At 40.9% G+C, this 14235-nt stretch overlaps 1 protein-coding gene across 3 annotated transcripts in view; it reads right to left on the minus strand.

Moving 5' to 3' along the window:
• Nucleotides 1-3276: 3276 nt before the first annotated feature.
• LOC146629980 (voltage-gated delayed rectifier potassium channel KCNH1-like) overlaps nucleotides 3277-14235 on the minus strand; it is a 107345-nt gene continuing 96386 nt past the window's right edge. For all 3 annotated transcript variants that reach the window (XM_085355520.1, XM_085355519.1, XM_085355518.1), the window contains exons 10-11: nucleotides 13327-13523; nucleotides 3277-4116 (exon numbers count right to left, since the gene is read on the minus strand). In XM_085355520.1, coding sequence (XP_085211646.1) covers nucleotides 3277-4116; nucleotides 13327-13523 — 1037 coding nt within the window. The remainder of the gene's footprint in view (nucleotides 4117-13326; nucleotides 13524-14235) is intronic.

Raw genomic sequence — 14235 nt, forward strand, 5'->3', positions numbered from 1 at the left:
GGTGATAATAGGTGTCCCTACCTACCATAGTAATGTGCACATCTACCTAAGGTTTGGCCCATCTTTGGCCATATTAGGACTTTCACTAGCTTACAAACAGTAATTAATGAGAAAAAGAGATGAAATCCAAACTGGAAGCTGGCTCCATAGTTGAGGGGCATGAAAGCTGAAGGCTCTGCCTCCCATTCTACTTTTAAATACTCTAAGAACAACAAGTAAGCCCACAGTCTGAAAGCAAAGTGCTCTTGTGGAGTGGTATAATACTATAAGGCCATTAAGATAAGATGGGGCCTGATTATTCAAGACCTTGTATGTGGTGAAAAGGATTTTAAATTTGATTATGGATTTAACAGGCAACCAATGAAGAAAAGCCAATATAGGACAAATATGCTCTCTCTTTCTAATCACTTTAGGTACAGTTCCTTCAGCAGTTTGGATAAACTGAAGGGTTTTAAGGGAGTTTTTAGACATCCTGATACGAACGAATTACAGTAGTCCAGCCTAGAAATATTTTAGAGATATATTGTGCAAATGGAAGAATGCCGCTACATATTTGTTTAATTTGCGCATTGAAGGACGTATCCTGGTCAAAAATTACTCCAAGGTTCCTCACACACACACACACACACACACACACACACACACACACACACACACACACACACACACACACACACACACACACACACACACAGATATATAATTTTTGTATTTTTATATTTTTAATGTTTTTAAAGTTAAGCACTTCGATCAGTCCTTGACCTTCAACAACCATGACCTTCACCTTTAGCACAGTTTAGATGAAAAATCATTAGCGCATTAGTGTGTGTAACTTGGCTTCCTACAAGGAGGGATAGGGATTCTTATGAATTGTTAATGGATGATGGACACTTTGCAATGACATAAATTTTGTCTTTTGGCTAGATAATCTAAAATGTTATTGTGGCCTGGAATTTTTCACTGCTGTGAACACACCTTAATATTAGTGAATGAAAAAAAAAGAGAAAGAAAGAAAAAAAGAAACTAATGAGAGTTGATGAACTGCCCAAACAGAAGTAGTGGTCCAGAGGTGGTGGCTTAAAAGTATCAACAAGTTATGTTGACTGAAAACACAAAAGCTTTAACAGAAGTAAACCAGTCTTTGCTAAAGTAAGGTAAAGTAAAAGAATATCTGGCAAGTGATTTGTTTTTTCATAGGAACTGTTTTAAATGACATATTAAATAGTAAATTTTAAAAAATCCAACAAAGATTTAGGGGCCTGAAGGAGGCACTAACTGACATACACATAAATATCTTATTCAATAGCTCTAGTAATCTAAATGAAGAAACATTATTTAAAATCTTTCTGTCAAAATGGTGTCAAATATGAATGAATGCAGCTTTAACTATTTGTGTGATATTAATTACATAAGACCTTAAATTTAATCCTCATTTTAACTTTTTAATATTTTGTACAGTATGTTATGTTATGTTATCTTATTCTATTCTATTTTTTTTTTAATTTTTACTGCTCTTAACTTGTGCTTTCTGCTGTGACCCAAAAATTTCCTACGTGTGGGACTCATAAAGGTTTATCTTATCTTACATGTGGATTGCGTTTTCTTTTTTAATTCGTTTTAAGGCCCCTTGCTGCTCGTGAGGGCATCTACTCATTTTAATAAATCCCTTGAAGCAGGTTGAGCAGGTTTTATGACATAAATGAAACTTCACCTTCAGAGTGTGAACTATCTAAAGACAACAGTTAGCATTTAGGCAGTAAAAGCCTAACTGTGTTACCATTCGGTGTCCAGTACCTCAGCTTCTTTACAAACAAATCAGTAGTTTAATAAGTGTACAATACTTGCCAAAACGTGGTTCATGTATTTTAGAAACACATAGGATTCTACAAAAAGTCAAAGACAAAGATTATGACATAAGGTCAGTTAAAACAAGCTCAGAACAACAACATCATATACTTTATAAAAATCCTATCCTTATCTATTTTCTAGAATGAAAAAAGTAACCAGAAACAGAAAAGTTGCCTCCTACACCACCCTAAATACAAGCTACAGTGAGGGCCTTTCTAAGCAAAAGGGAAAAACAAAGTGTTCTATATTGACAATATGGTCAAGATAGCACCAGCATTAGCAAGTTGGCTCTGATCATCTCGTTATAGTAAAAGCTTACCAAGTTAACTTTTGTGGCCCTTGCTTTAAATATGATAGCTGTCTAGAGTATTCTGTACCACTTCACTTTTTTTTGTCTAATTTGCATCTTGAAGTCACCTCACATGCCACAGGTAAAACTACAGCCTTGTGATGCACAAACAATATGTATTCAGATTATTAGTAGGTGGGAATAGGGTGGGAATAAAAAAACGCTTAGGTTTATGTGTGTCAAAGTCAATAATCAAGAGAAGACTTCACCAGTGTGAATACAGAGGGTTCACCACAAGATGTAAACCATTGGTGGGCCCCAAAAACAGGAAGGCCAGATTAGATTTTGCCAAACACCCTCTAAAAATCCTTCACAGTTCTGGAACAACAACATCCTATGGACAGATGACACCAAGATCAAGGAACTGCTCATGATCCTAAGCATACCACCTCATCAGTGAAGCATGGTGGTGGTAGTGTCATGGCGTGGGCATGTATGGCTGCCAGTGGAACGCGTTCTCTTGTATTTGATGATGTGACTGTTGACAAAAGCAGCACAGGTTAAAATATGCCATGCATTTCACTTGCTGAAGACAAAACTGAAGGGAAAATGCCCCAAGAACAAGCAGGAACTGAAGACGGTTGCAGTAGAGGCCTGGCAGAGCATCACCAGAGATGAAACCCAGCGTCTGGTGATGTCTAAGTGTGTGCTGTATTTGACTGCAAAGGATTTGCAACCAAGAATTAAAACGTGAAAGTTTGATCTATGATTCTTATTCTGTCCCATTACTTTTGGGAGGCACATATGCAAACCGTTCACCTGATTTGGATATAAATACCCTCAAATAAAAGTTGACAGTCTGCAGTTAAAGCACATCTTGCTCGTATCATTCCATTGAAATCCATTGTGGTGGTGTATAGAGCCAGAAATGTTAGAATTGTGTCGGTGTCCCAATATTTATGGACCTGACTATCTCAAAAAGAAACGTAATGCTGAAAACATAAAAGGTGCTTTTGCTGTCTTTATGTCCCAGGTATCATATGGTATATGATACCATACAGACAGCATAGGATGAGTATGCTGAGTATGATATGACAATGATGAATCATCATTAACCACAATTATCCGAGCCATCTAATTTAATTGAAGCTGTCCTTATCAGAGTCAGGAGATGGTGGCCGAGAGAACTCGAAAAAGGACCCAGATGATTTCCTTGATTTAAGAAGTCGTAGCACCTCTGTAAGCTGTGTCTCCAGCACTGTCATGCGACTGTTCAGATTTCTGATGTCTCCTTTTAATTCTTGTTTGAACTCGAGGATAGACGCTTGCACACTCTGCTCTGGTATTGGACAAAAGACCCTCTTTTCATCAGACTGGACTGGGCTTTGCTCCTGTGGTGTTCTGACACTGCCAACATTATCTAAGCGGAGATCGCTCTTTGTGATGCCACTGTCACATGAATCTGTTTTCCTTAGAGACACCTCGTTGTGACACTTAGTTCTATCAGTCAGCATTTCCATGGACTCAGCCTTGGAGACACTGCTCCACGACTCAGCTTTCACAACTGACTCTTTGAAACGTCCCCACCCTTTAGCTTTGGGTGGCTCTGCAGATTTGCAACCAGTTAGGCTGCCATTTTGGATGCCGGGAACATGAAACATGGCTTGGCTGGATGCCCTGGATGATGAAGATGTGGAGGAACTGGTGGTTGCAGTTTGGTTCTCAGTTACTATGACAATACTAGTAGAGGCAAGCCTCTCTGGACCTCTGGATGGCTCCAGGTGAATAACACCTTTCTCGACATCACCAGTGGCCTGACTACCCCGCTCAGCAGCGAGACGGGCTTCCTTCTGCTGCCGGAAACGCTGAAAGAGTCGTCGAACTGGGTGGTCTGGTGGGAGGTTGAGAGGAGCCTCATTCTTCCTTTTCAGCATCTCTTCCTCTTCACGTTTCACATCACTGATCTTCCGAAAGACAATCTGTTAAGAGATAGACCATAGTTATTGCAGCTCAAAGAATCAGTACTGTGGTACTGATACTGATGAATCTTCTTTGTTAGCTTTCCTATCTGGCTTTAAAGGTACTTTATTTATAACGATTTTCCAGTCTTACTGACCACCTAAACCATTTAAATGACACATAAATTCACTCCACTCCCACATCTAAAACACTTACACTGCCACTTTATGCTGCAGTTACTGTGTTGTTTTAACCTATAATGTGTTTAAATTCTTTAGACTTTTCTACTATTATTTATTTATTTATTTATTTTTAGAAATGTAATGGGCAGTAGACTTACCCATTTTCTTTATTTTGCTATTTTCTTGGTTATATTTTGCCAACGAACTGTTTTATACAAGGCAGCTTATAGCTAGAATTGTAAACTCGTTGACTCATTGGGTTGTCTAGAATGATTACTGAACTGAAGCCAGATGACGAAAAGATATCCCGGGTATAGCAAACTTGTTTTATTGTACAGGCCCCATGTATTAAACTGGGAAATTTATTAAAATTCCCCAAGAATTTAGGCTTGTCTTCATACAGTTTTCTTGTCAATGAACAGGAAATGTAAATTATTGAATAGCCTATTTAATATCAGCTTTTGTTATCAACACAAAAAGAAAATTTGTGTTTGGTCAATTATTTATTTGCTGTAACAATGCTTCTTTGTAATAAATTTATTTCCTCTTAAATGATGCCACAGTTGTTGGAAAATGCATTTGTGGCTTCAGCTGCAGAGTTGAAAAATAAAAAAAAACTTGCAAAATATTTTCTGCCAGTGCCACAACAGACTGATCTGTTCAATTATTCTCTCAAACATAAGGATTGTGAAAAGTTACATTCAAGCTGTCAAAGATCACTCAGGTAGGAAGGATGTGTACCAAAGTTCAGTGCATATTAACACTGAATTCAAATGAAGATTCCACAGGGCAGGATTATCTACAAATGGTATTCCAGTTCAGTTTGTGTCTTTGTCCCATAAACAGAGACATACACACAGAGAAAGAGGAGATAGAGAGCACTAAAGGAGAAAGAGCCAGAGAGAAAGTGGTGAGCTGACACAGAGAGGACCATAACAGTATCTACCCCCACCAACAGGACCAGGAGACTGCCAGTGACCCACTGACCTTGTGAGAATGTTGGGATGTCTACAGTACGGTGTACATTTTAGGACATCCTCAGGTCTCAGGAAAAAAGCTGTCAGGTCTCAGACAAAAAGTCGTCAGGTCTCAGACAAAAAGTCATCAGGTGTCAGGTCTCAGAAATCAGGTCTCAGAAGTCAGGTATCAGGTCTCAGGTGTCAGGTCTCAGAAGTCAGGAGTCAAGTCTCAGAAATCACATGTCAGGAGTCAGGTCTCAGGAATCAAAAGTCAGGTGTCAGGTCTCAGAACACAAGCTATCAGACAGAGAGAAGCCTCCTTCAGGTGGCACTTTTGTCAGGTCCCAGCCAATGACTGTAGAAAACATGGACGACACTACAGCACTTACTCCCATTGCATAAAAATGAAGCCAAAATATCCCGCTTGTAGACGCTGCCATGTTGCACTTTTGGAGCCAGAGTCTGCACAGTAGCGACTTGAGGTGGAGCGCCTGCGTGACGCTCCCGTCCACACACCTGCTGGATGTGACCACGAACAAGTCCCCTACACTTTTTACGTAGCCCGGCTGCTCCAGTTTATCTGCTGATGGGTTTACCGCGACTGACGACTCGTCCAATTAAGGTAAATACAACCATGTCACTATTATCAAAAAACCACACAGCTTATCATCTTATAGTTTTACAGCATCTAAAATCACTCTGTTGTTAATTCGTGTGCTAGATTAGCCGCTAGAATATACAATGTGTTGGAGGCTTGTTGCTAGCTAGTTAGCGATGCTACACACCTGTTACTCTGCAATAGTCTGCAAAGTGATTCAGCACTCCTTAGTTTTTGTTATCCAGTTTTAGACAGAGATTAGATCAGCTGCCCAATCCACAGAGGCCCAGGGTTACTGTTAATATTAAAAATGTAATGCTGTCCTTTGAGATTTTAACATAAGACTGAAGATTTAAACACTTTTAGACCAATTACACTGACAGAGCACTCCACAGCCTGCTAACATGGAAACCTTAAATACTACACTCTGATGAGTACAAGTGTATATAAAACTGCTTCATAATTCGATTAATATCCGTTGTTTTATAATGCTTGACATGTTTATTATCAAACAGTGATGGTATAACGTTTGTATCTGTCCTGCCTTTTGCTATTTTTGCTAAGAGACGGCCAGGTTTGTTCCCAGATTCATAATTTATGCTTATCAAAGAAAATTGCTGCCTTTGCTCTTTTAGTCAGTAATTGATTTAAAGCTGAGCGGGCTGCTTCTAACTTCTTAAGTATAGTTTTGGACCTTTTAAACTGCACTTCTAGTTTTTGTATTATGTGCTCTAAACCAAGTTGTTCTTTCATTGAAGCCTTTTTCTGCGCTGTGGTGTATGAGATAATACTACCCCTAAGATAGGCTTTAGCGGTTTCCCACAACAAAGATGGGCTTACATCTTCCGTTTTATTAGTGGTCATAAAAACATTCCACTCTTTAGTGATATACTCAATAAATAAGGATTCATCCTCCATCGGCGGGAATATGGCTCAAAATAAGGTGGGTGAATATTTATATTTACTACTGAATGATCAGATAATGGACAAGACCTTATTGAGCACTCTTCCATCCTATCCAACACCGTCCTGGATGACAAGAGCAAATCTATTCTTGAGAAACTCTGATGGGGGCAAGAAAAAAAAGTGAAATCCCTATCTGTGGGGTGAGCTACTCGCCAGGAATCAAAAATTTCTAGATCAGAACAAAACTCTATCAGTCTAATGCTTTTTGGTGACAATTCACCCCCTGGTGGAGATTTATCAACCCTAGGATCAGGAACACAATTAAAATCACCTCCCAAAATCAAATATGGAGAAGCTATGGCTGAAACATGGGTTAAGAGATTGGGAAAAAAAGAGACATCTTCTGAATCTGGACCATAAACACATCCTATGAAAATAGATTCTCTAAATAAGAAACCAGATATAAGAATGTAGCGTCCTTCCTTATCTTTTATGACTTTTTCTATGGTTAGAGGCAGATTACGATGGATAAGGATGGCGGCTACTCTACTTTTTGTATCATAGGATGAGTAAAAAACCAACCCAACGTGTTCCAAATCATTTAAATGAGTTTCTGACAGTAAGGCAATTTGTGTTTTTCCTTCTTCAAAAATGAAATATTTTTTTGTCTTTTAACAACATTATTCAGCCGTTTAACATTTAAAGAAATTATTTTAAGATCAGTCATATCAGCTCAGCTTTTTTTTTTGTTATAATTTTTTTCCCCTCTCTATTATAACATGATGTGTGGGAAACCATTTCTCGGAGTGCGCTACTGCAAATAAGCAAACTGATGTTTCCATAAAAGGGAATGTGGGTAATTTTAGATGCATTATATAGACACAAACACGAAAAAACAAATAAATAAATAAACAACAGAAACAATAGCCACGCATATTAATGATAAAAAAGGAGAAAGACAACCCCTCCCCCCCCCCCCCCCCCCCCCCCAAAAAAACGATCCTGCGATCCATCAAAAAAGAAAACTGGGTCCCGTGAAACCGAGCAAGAGTCACTGACAGAGAGGCAAAAAGAAAAGAAAAGAGAAACAAAAATTCCCCTCCAAACTCCCGCATGCCACCGAAAAAGCCAGCCAACCTCATTTATATTTCTTTTTTTTTTTTTCTTTTTTTTTGCCTGTCCCGTTTGGTTCTTTTGCCATCAGAATTGTTGTCTAAAGGCAAACAACGATGCCCAACGGATTTACTTTACCAAATTGACCATCCCAGCCTTGCCGTAATGGTCCATTTGATTCACCTTTTATTGTTTATTTTATTTTCACTTACTGAATACGGGACAGACTTGACTGGGGGAAAGAAGGGGAGAAAGAAAGAGGGAAAGAGAAACAGCTGAGAAGAGGGACGGGGGAGAAGGGCAAAAAACATAAACCAACAGAACGGGCAGAGAAAAAAAATGCATCTATCGATCACCTGGATCACCTGCTGAGAAAGAAAAAAGAAAACAAGCAGAAGAGAATAAGAGTAATAGAATAAACATCACAATGATATATGGGAATATGACAGTAAATACTAAATATTAAACATTATTGTGCAGCACATAAGATCAACAGAACACAGTGTGCTTTGAGGTAGGAGCCAAAAAGGGTGTAGTTTGTGGGTGTGATCACCCGTGTGTACACCTGTGAGCATGGACGCGCTTCTTTTTTGTTTTTTAAAAGGTTCCTTCATGTAATAATCTGCTAGAGGGTGTGGGGGGGCCACAGCCCCGTCCTCCAGGGCATGAAGCAGGTATGGAGGAGATCAAAACTCCAGACATCCAGAGGCCCCCAGAACACAAGAGACCAAGGAAGACCAACAGAGGGGCAGCTGCGCCACTGTCCCAGAAAGAGCTGAGGAGAGTCCCAGATGAGGGCTCACTCAGCAGCCGCGGAGCAGAAGCCAGGGGGAGTTGCAGTGACGCGCCCGTGAGCTCCGCCGGCAGCCAGCCGTGCCTGAGTGACCGAGCCCCAGGCCGAGAGGCCGGGGGCACCCCACCTCCGAAGTGGCCCGAGCGAGCCCCAGGCTCCAGGCCCCGATAAGCGGCCACCAAGGAGTGAGCTGGTGTGCACCTGGACGCCCATCCCCAGACACAAAGAACCACCAACGCACCGATGTCTGAGGGCGTCTGTCACTGGCAGGGGAAGTGGTGGTGGGGGGAGATAGGCCTCCAAACCTTGGAGGGCCTGAGGTGTCCCCAGAGAGGTGGCGCCTGATACCCAACCTGACATATAGACACAGACATACAGGCACACACAGATACAAACATCCATTCCCACCCTCATGCTCTCATATGCACTTACTCCACCACTCAACCAACGTAGAGACAGACATAAAGAGACGCTGTACACACGATCACACTCCCCAAGCGTACTCTACAAACCGGGTCTAGGTACCCTTGCCCCTGGAGGGGGGAACTGCACCCAGACCCAGGTGGTGTTACCCTTTTCCCTGCGGTGGGGGGAGGCAGACCGCCCCGACTCCGCAGCAGCAGGAAGGCCCCATACTCCAGACCGCAGTCGGACGGCCAACTCCTCCTCCTAGCCCCCCCACTCCAGCAGGTCGCAGAGAACGGGGGTGAGAGAAGACTCCAAACCTCCCTCCACCCGCTCATTGTAGTGTTGATGCATGTGTGTTCTAAGGTGCATTTAAAACCCAGGAGGGCTTGGAGCTACCTGCCAGAGAGCAGCAGGTAAGCGCATAGCCCCTCCTGCTAGCCCTCAATGTCTACGTGTATTTAAAATTGAGAGGTGGGCAACGACGCCAGGGGTGAGGTGTACACCCTGATGGTACTTTGGATTCCGTGTATCGTGCCCACCCCCAAGATCCTATATGTATGTGTAATGAGAGTGTGAGTAATGTGAATGTCTAAGTTGTGGGATAAAATTGAGGCAGAGGCAGCCAGAAGGGGACAGAGGGGGGTGGCCTCCTCTGCACCCTGGTGACATACCCCTACTCCAAGGTCCTGCATGTGTGGGTGGTTGTGGTGGAGCGGGAAGAGGGAGGCAGCTGGAGATGGGGAGCGAAGGAAGGGAGGGGCAAGTGACCCCTCCCTGGGGCCAGCTCCCCCGCTGTCCCCAGTAGGCACCCCCATACTCCACGGCCCGCCAGGGAAAGGGGGCCCAGGCCCATCCAGACCGGGGCCCAGTGCAGCAGCGCCTCCCGGCCCCACAGATCCCGGGACAGTCCACCTCATTTATATTTCTAAGTTGAACTCGTTTTACTTTATAAAGTCCGTAAGAAAAGACAAATAAGAAAGGAGGGGACAATTGAGTCATTCCTTAATAAATGTAGAACTTCCAGTTCCAATACACCGTAGCCTGGGCTGGGTATCCTTAAATTAAGAGTATGTCTAATATTTAAGTGCCGTAATAGAACTAATCATATTCAATCAATTGCTGTTGGTGTACTTCAATTTAACTCAAATTGTGTACTAATAGAGATGGGAAGATGCGGGAATTTCTAGAGAAGGTGCCTGTTGTATCGTTATCAGAAAGTCACAGGAAAGAGTTAAATAACCCTGTGACAGACGAGGAAGTGCGACTTGCTATTAACTCCCTTAAAGGAGGAAAAGCACCAGGGCCTGATGGTTTCTGCCCAGAGTTTTATAAAACACTAAGTCATCTTCTTGCAGGACCATTGACTGATATGTTTTTAGACTCTTTTAAGAATGAACAATTGCCCTCAACACTTAGACAGGCTAATATTTTGTTAATTTTAAAGAAAAATAAATCACCAGATAGGTGTGAATCATACAGACATACAGCCTCATCAATGTCGATGCTAAATTACCCTCCAAGCTATTAGTAAGGAGGCTTGAGGGCATTCTCCCACTGCTTATAAACCCTGATCAAACAGGCTTTATCCAAAATCGTTTCTCATCTACAAATATTAGACGACTATTAAATATTATACAATACTCGAATCAGACAAATTATAAAGCCTATGTTATATCTTTAGATGCCGAAAAGGCATTTGCCAGAATCGAGTGGACATATTTATTTAATGTATTAGAAAGATTTGGCTTAGGTGAGGGTTTTATTGCATGGATTAAAACTATCTACTGTATAGGAATTTCTTTTACTTACGTATTAATCACATTATTTTATTGTATAATGCCTTGGTGCCACTGGATTTTAACATGTCTGACACTCATACTGAAAGACAAATGGCGGGGGTCTAGCAAGGAAGCAGACAACTCCACAGGAAGAGTCTTTTGTCTCTTCGAGGACTCTGGGAGGTAGCAAGGGAGTCTGAACCTTAAGGTGTGAAACAGCTGTGTACTGCCTTTTGTTCCTGGAGAAGGTATTTAACTGAGAGCCATGCTAGGCTCAGGGAGACTCTGCTGACCGTCTGTCCCGCGGACATGCAGGGACTTCATCTAGCTTGGTTGTCTGTTGTCTTTGTGTGTTTTGATTAAAGAATGTTAGCTACCGCTCACCGCTTGTCTGCAGGCTTTATTTAAATGGAAAACTTCCACAACACTACAAACTTCCAGAAGCTTGTGTCATAACTAATGGTGTACAATCATCAGCGTTTCCACTGCAAAGAGGTACGAGGCAAGGCTGTCCCCTGTCCCCTTACCTCTTTGCATTAGCACTTGAACCTCTAGCTGACACCATTCGCCAGCACCGAGATGTGCATGGTATAACAGTGGGTGGAACAAATAGCATTGTATGCTGACGATATTTTGCTGTTCTTATCAAAACCAGAACAATCAACACCAGCTATTATGTCTACTATACATGAGTTCAGCTCATTCTCTGGTTACAGAATTAATTTTGGGAAATCAGAAGTCATGGGTGATCAGATTAACTCTTTGCCAGATATTTCTAATCCCTTTCAATGGTCCCCCAGCGGCTTTACATACCTTGGGCTAAACATTCCACCAGTTCTTAAAGATTTATGGAAACTGAACTTATCACCAGTTATAATAAAAATCAAAAAAGATTTAGATAGATGGCAAAAATTGCCGCTTTCTCTTATGGGGCGTGTGAACTTAATCAAAATGAGTATTCTCCCGCGTTTATTTATATCCCCTACAAATGCTACCTTTACTGATCACTCAGAAAGTTTCTTGTGATATAGAAAAAGCCTTTTCAAAATTTATCTGGCGTGGCAAGAAACCTAGATTAAGGATTGGAACTTTACAACTGCCTATAGATAGGGGAGGCTTAGCCTTACCAAATTTAATTTTTTATAATTGGGCATGTCGTAGCCGTGTCTTATGGGAGTGGCTACATGCTTATCTAAATTCTCACTCTCACCTAGACTCTTGGTCCACTTTACCTTATTCCCTTTGGAGCATAGCTGTCTGTGACAAAAAAACAATATTACAAATGGGGATTAAGAATAACCCAATCATTTATAGATGCTTTTCATTCTTAAAGTCTTATATGTTGAATTGAACTATGTGATCTGTTCAAAGCCTCCCAGTCAGTGCTGTTCAAAGGTGATCATTTAGGACTTCAGCAATAATACAGACAGCAATGTAGTTAGCAATAAAACAGTTTTATTGGGAATTAACTTAAAAAACAAACAAACAAACATATGTCTCCTATTTTTTGTCACACAGGAAAGAAGCATCAATATCTGATGAGAAGACTCATTTATTTCTTTTGGGGGGGGTCAACAGGAGAAGAATATCTCTAACAGTTGATTTGTTCACATTTTCACATCTTAATTTTTAAGTGAAATGTGCATTTGGAGTTTATACACTTTGTATATAAGGCAACCGTTTCCTTTTGCAGTATTTTTGTGTGTTGCGTTTTTAACAAAAGGGGAACAAAGCCCAACATCAGTAACCCTACAAATGTCACTTCTGTTTAGTTTTCTGTCTTCATTTATGTCGGAAGTGATAGCAGTGCTGTACGTTTTCATTTTTCAGAAATCTCTCAATCAGAACATGGTATTGTGGCTTGTTGGGAGTGGCTAGTTATCTCCGATCATGCCTTAGGAACATGTGTTGATGAGGAAGATGAGGAAACTGTGTTATTTACATCTGTTATTGTTACGTGAATCTTAACTGTACCTGTTAATTTTACAGTGTAAATTTACTGGCAGTTATTGTTCGATGGAAATAGATGTTTATACCATGAGTGAGTTCATGTGCTTGGTCATTAAGGCTCTGAAGCATCATGTAATGCAGTGAGTATCTCACAAAAGGAGTTCTCCCTTCTTCTTTTTGGGGTGGAATAGCTAGCTCAACCTCTACGTGGGCTTTTTATAGTAAAGACGCTTCACCCCACCACAGTATATTATTAATTTGGAAATTGTTTTGAGAGATTTCCTGTATACCACTAGAGGGAACTCAAGTACCACAGTTTAAGAACCACTGCTGTAAAGAAGGCCTGAAATTCATCCAAAATGATGTGAGAGTTTTAATTTCACATACAGTTATTGCTGCTTAAGGTGCTTTTACAATGTACTGAATCACGTGGTAAATTAAATTTTTCTTAGGACTGTATAAAGTCCCGTGAAAAGGTTTTTTTTGGCATGACTTAAAATACATGTAATAGATACTAAATATACATCAGTAAAGCAAACTCACCCTCTTCCTCAGGTTGTAAGTAAGCACCAGGTTCTTGGCAAAGTGGTTTGCAAAGTTGGCGTAAAACTCCAGAACTTTTTGCAGCGCATCTCTTTTGATTATATGGAGGTCACAGTAGGTCAATGCTCGGACATTAGCGCAGGACTGAGCCAGTGTCATCTCCTTCCAGAACACGTCACCAAACACATCACCTTTACCTGCAAAACAAACACAGTTAGGTCCACAAATATTTCAACAGATACAACTTTTTTCTAATTTTGGTTCTGTACATTACAATGAATTTTAAGTGAAACAACTCAGATGCAGTTGAAGTGTAAAATGTCTGTGAAGGTTCTCACAGACATGTGAAAACTTCAAGTATTTTTTTTAACACAATCCCTTCATTTCAGGAACTCAAAGGTAACTGGACAAATTAAATGACTAAAAAAAATAAAATGTTCAATTCTGATACTTGGTTGAAAACCCTTTGCTACCAATGAAAGCCTGACATCACCAGATTTCCTCCTTTTCCATGCTCTGCCAGACCTCTACTGCCGCGGCTTTCAGTTGCTGTTGGTTTGTCGGTCTTTCTTTCCAAATTTTAGTCCTGAAGTAAAATGAATGCACATTTGGGTAAAGATCAGGTGACTGACTTGGCCTTTCAAGAATATTGCACTTCTTTGCTTTAAGAAACTCCTGGGTGGCTGGGTTATGTTTTAGGTCATTGTCCTTCTGTATGAAAGGCCACCCAAACAATTTAAATGCATTTAGCTGGAATTGCTGTCCTGTGTCACATCATCAATAAACACGAGTGTCCCACTTCCACTGGTAGCCATGCATGCCCAAGCCTTACCCTGGCTCCACCTTGTTTTACAGATGATGTGGTATGCCTTAGATCATGAGCTGTTCCATGTCTCCATACTTTTTTCC

This window comes from Diplotaxodon limnothrissa, linkage group LG6 (genome assembly GCF_057381915.1).
Source record: "Diplotaxodon limnothrissa isolate DT_005_m linkage group LG6, D_limnothrissa_male_GT1.1, whole genome shotgun sequence".
NCBI classification, from domain to species: domain Eukaryota; kingdom Metazoa; phylum Chordata; class Actinopteri; order Cichliformes; family Cichlidae; genus Diplotaxodon; species Diplotaxodon limnothrissa.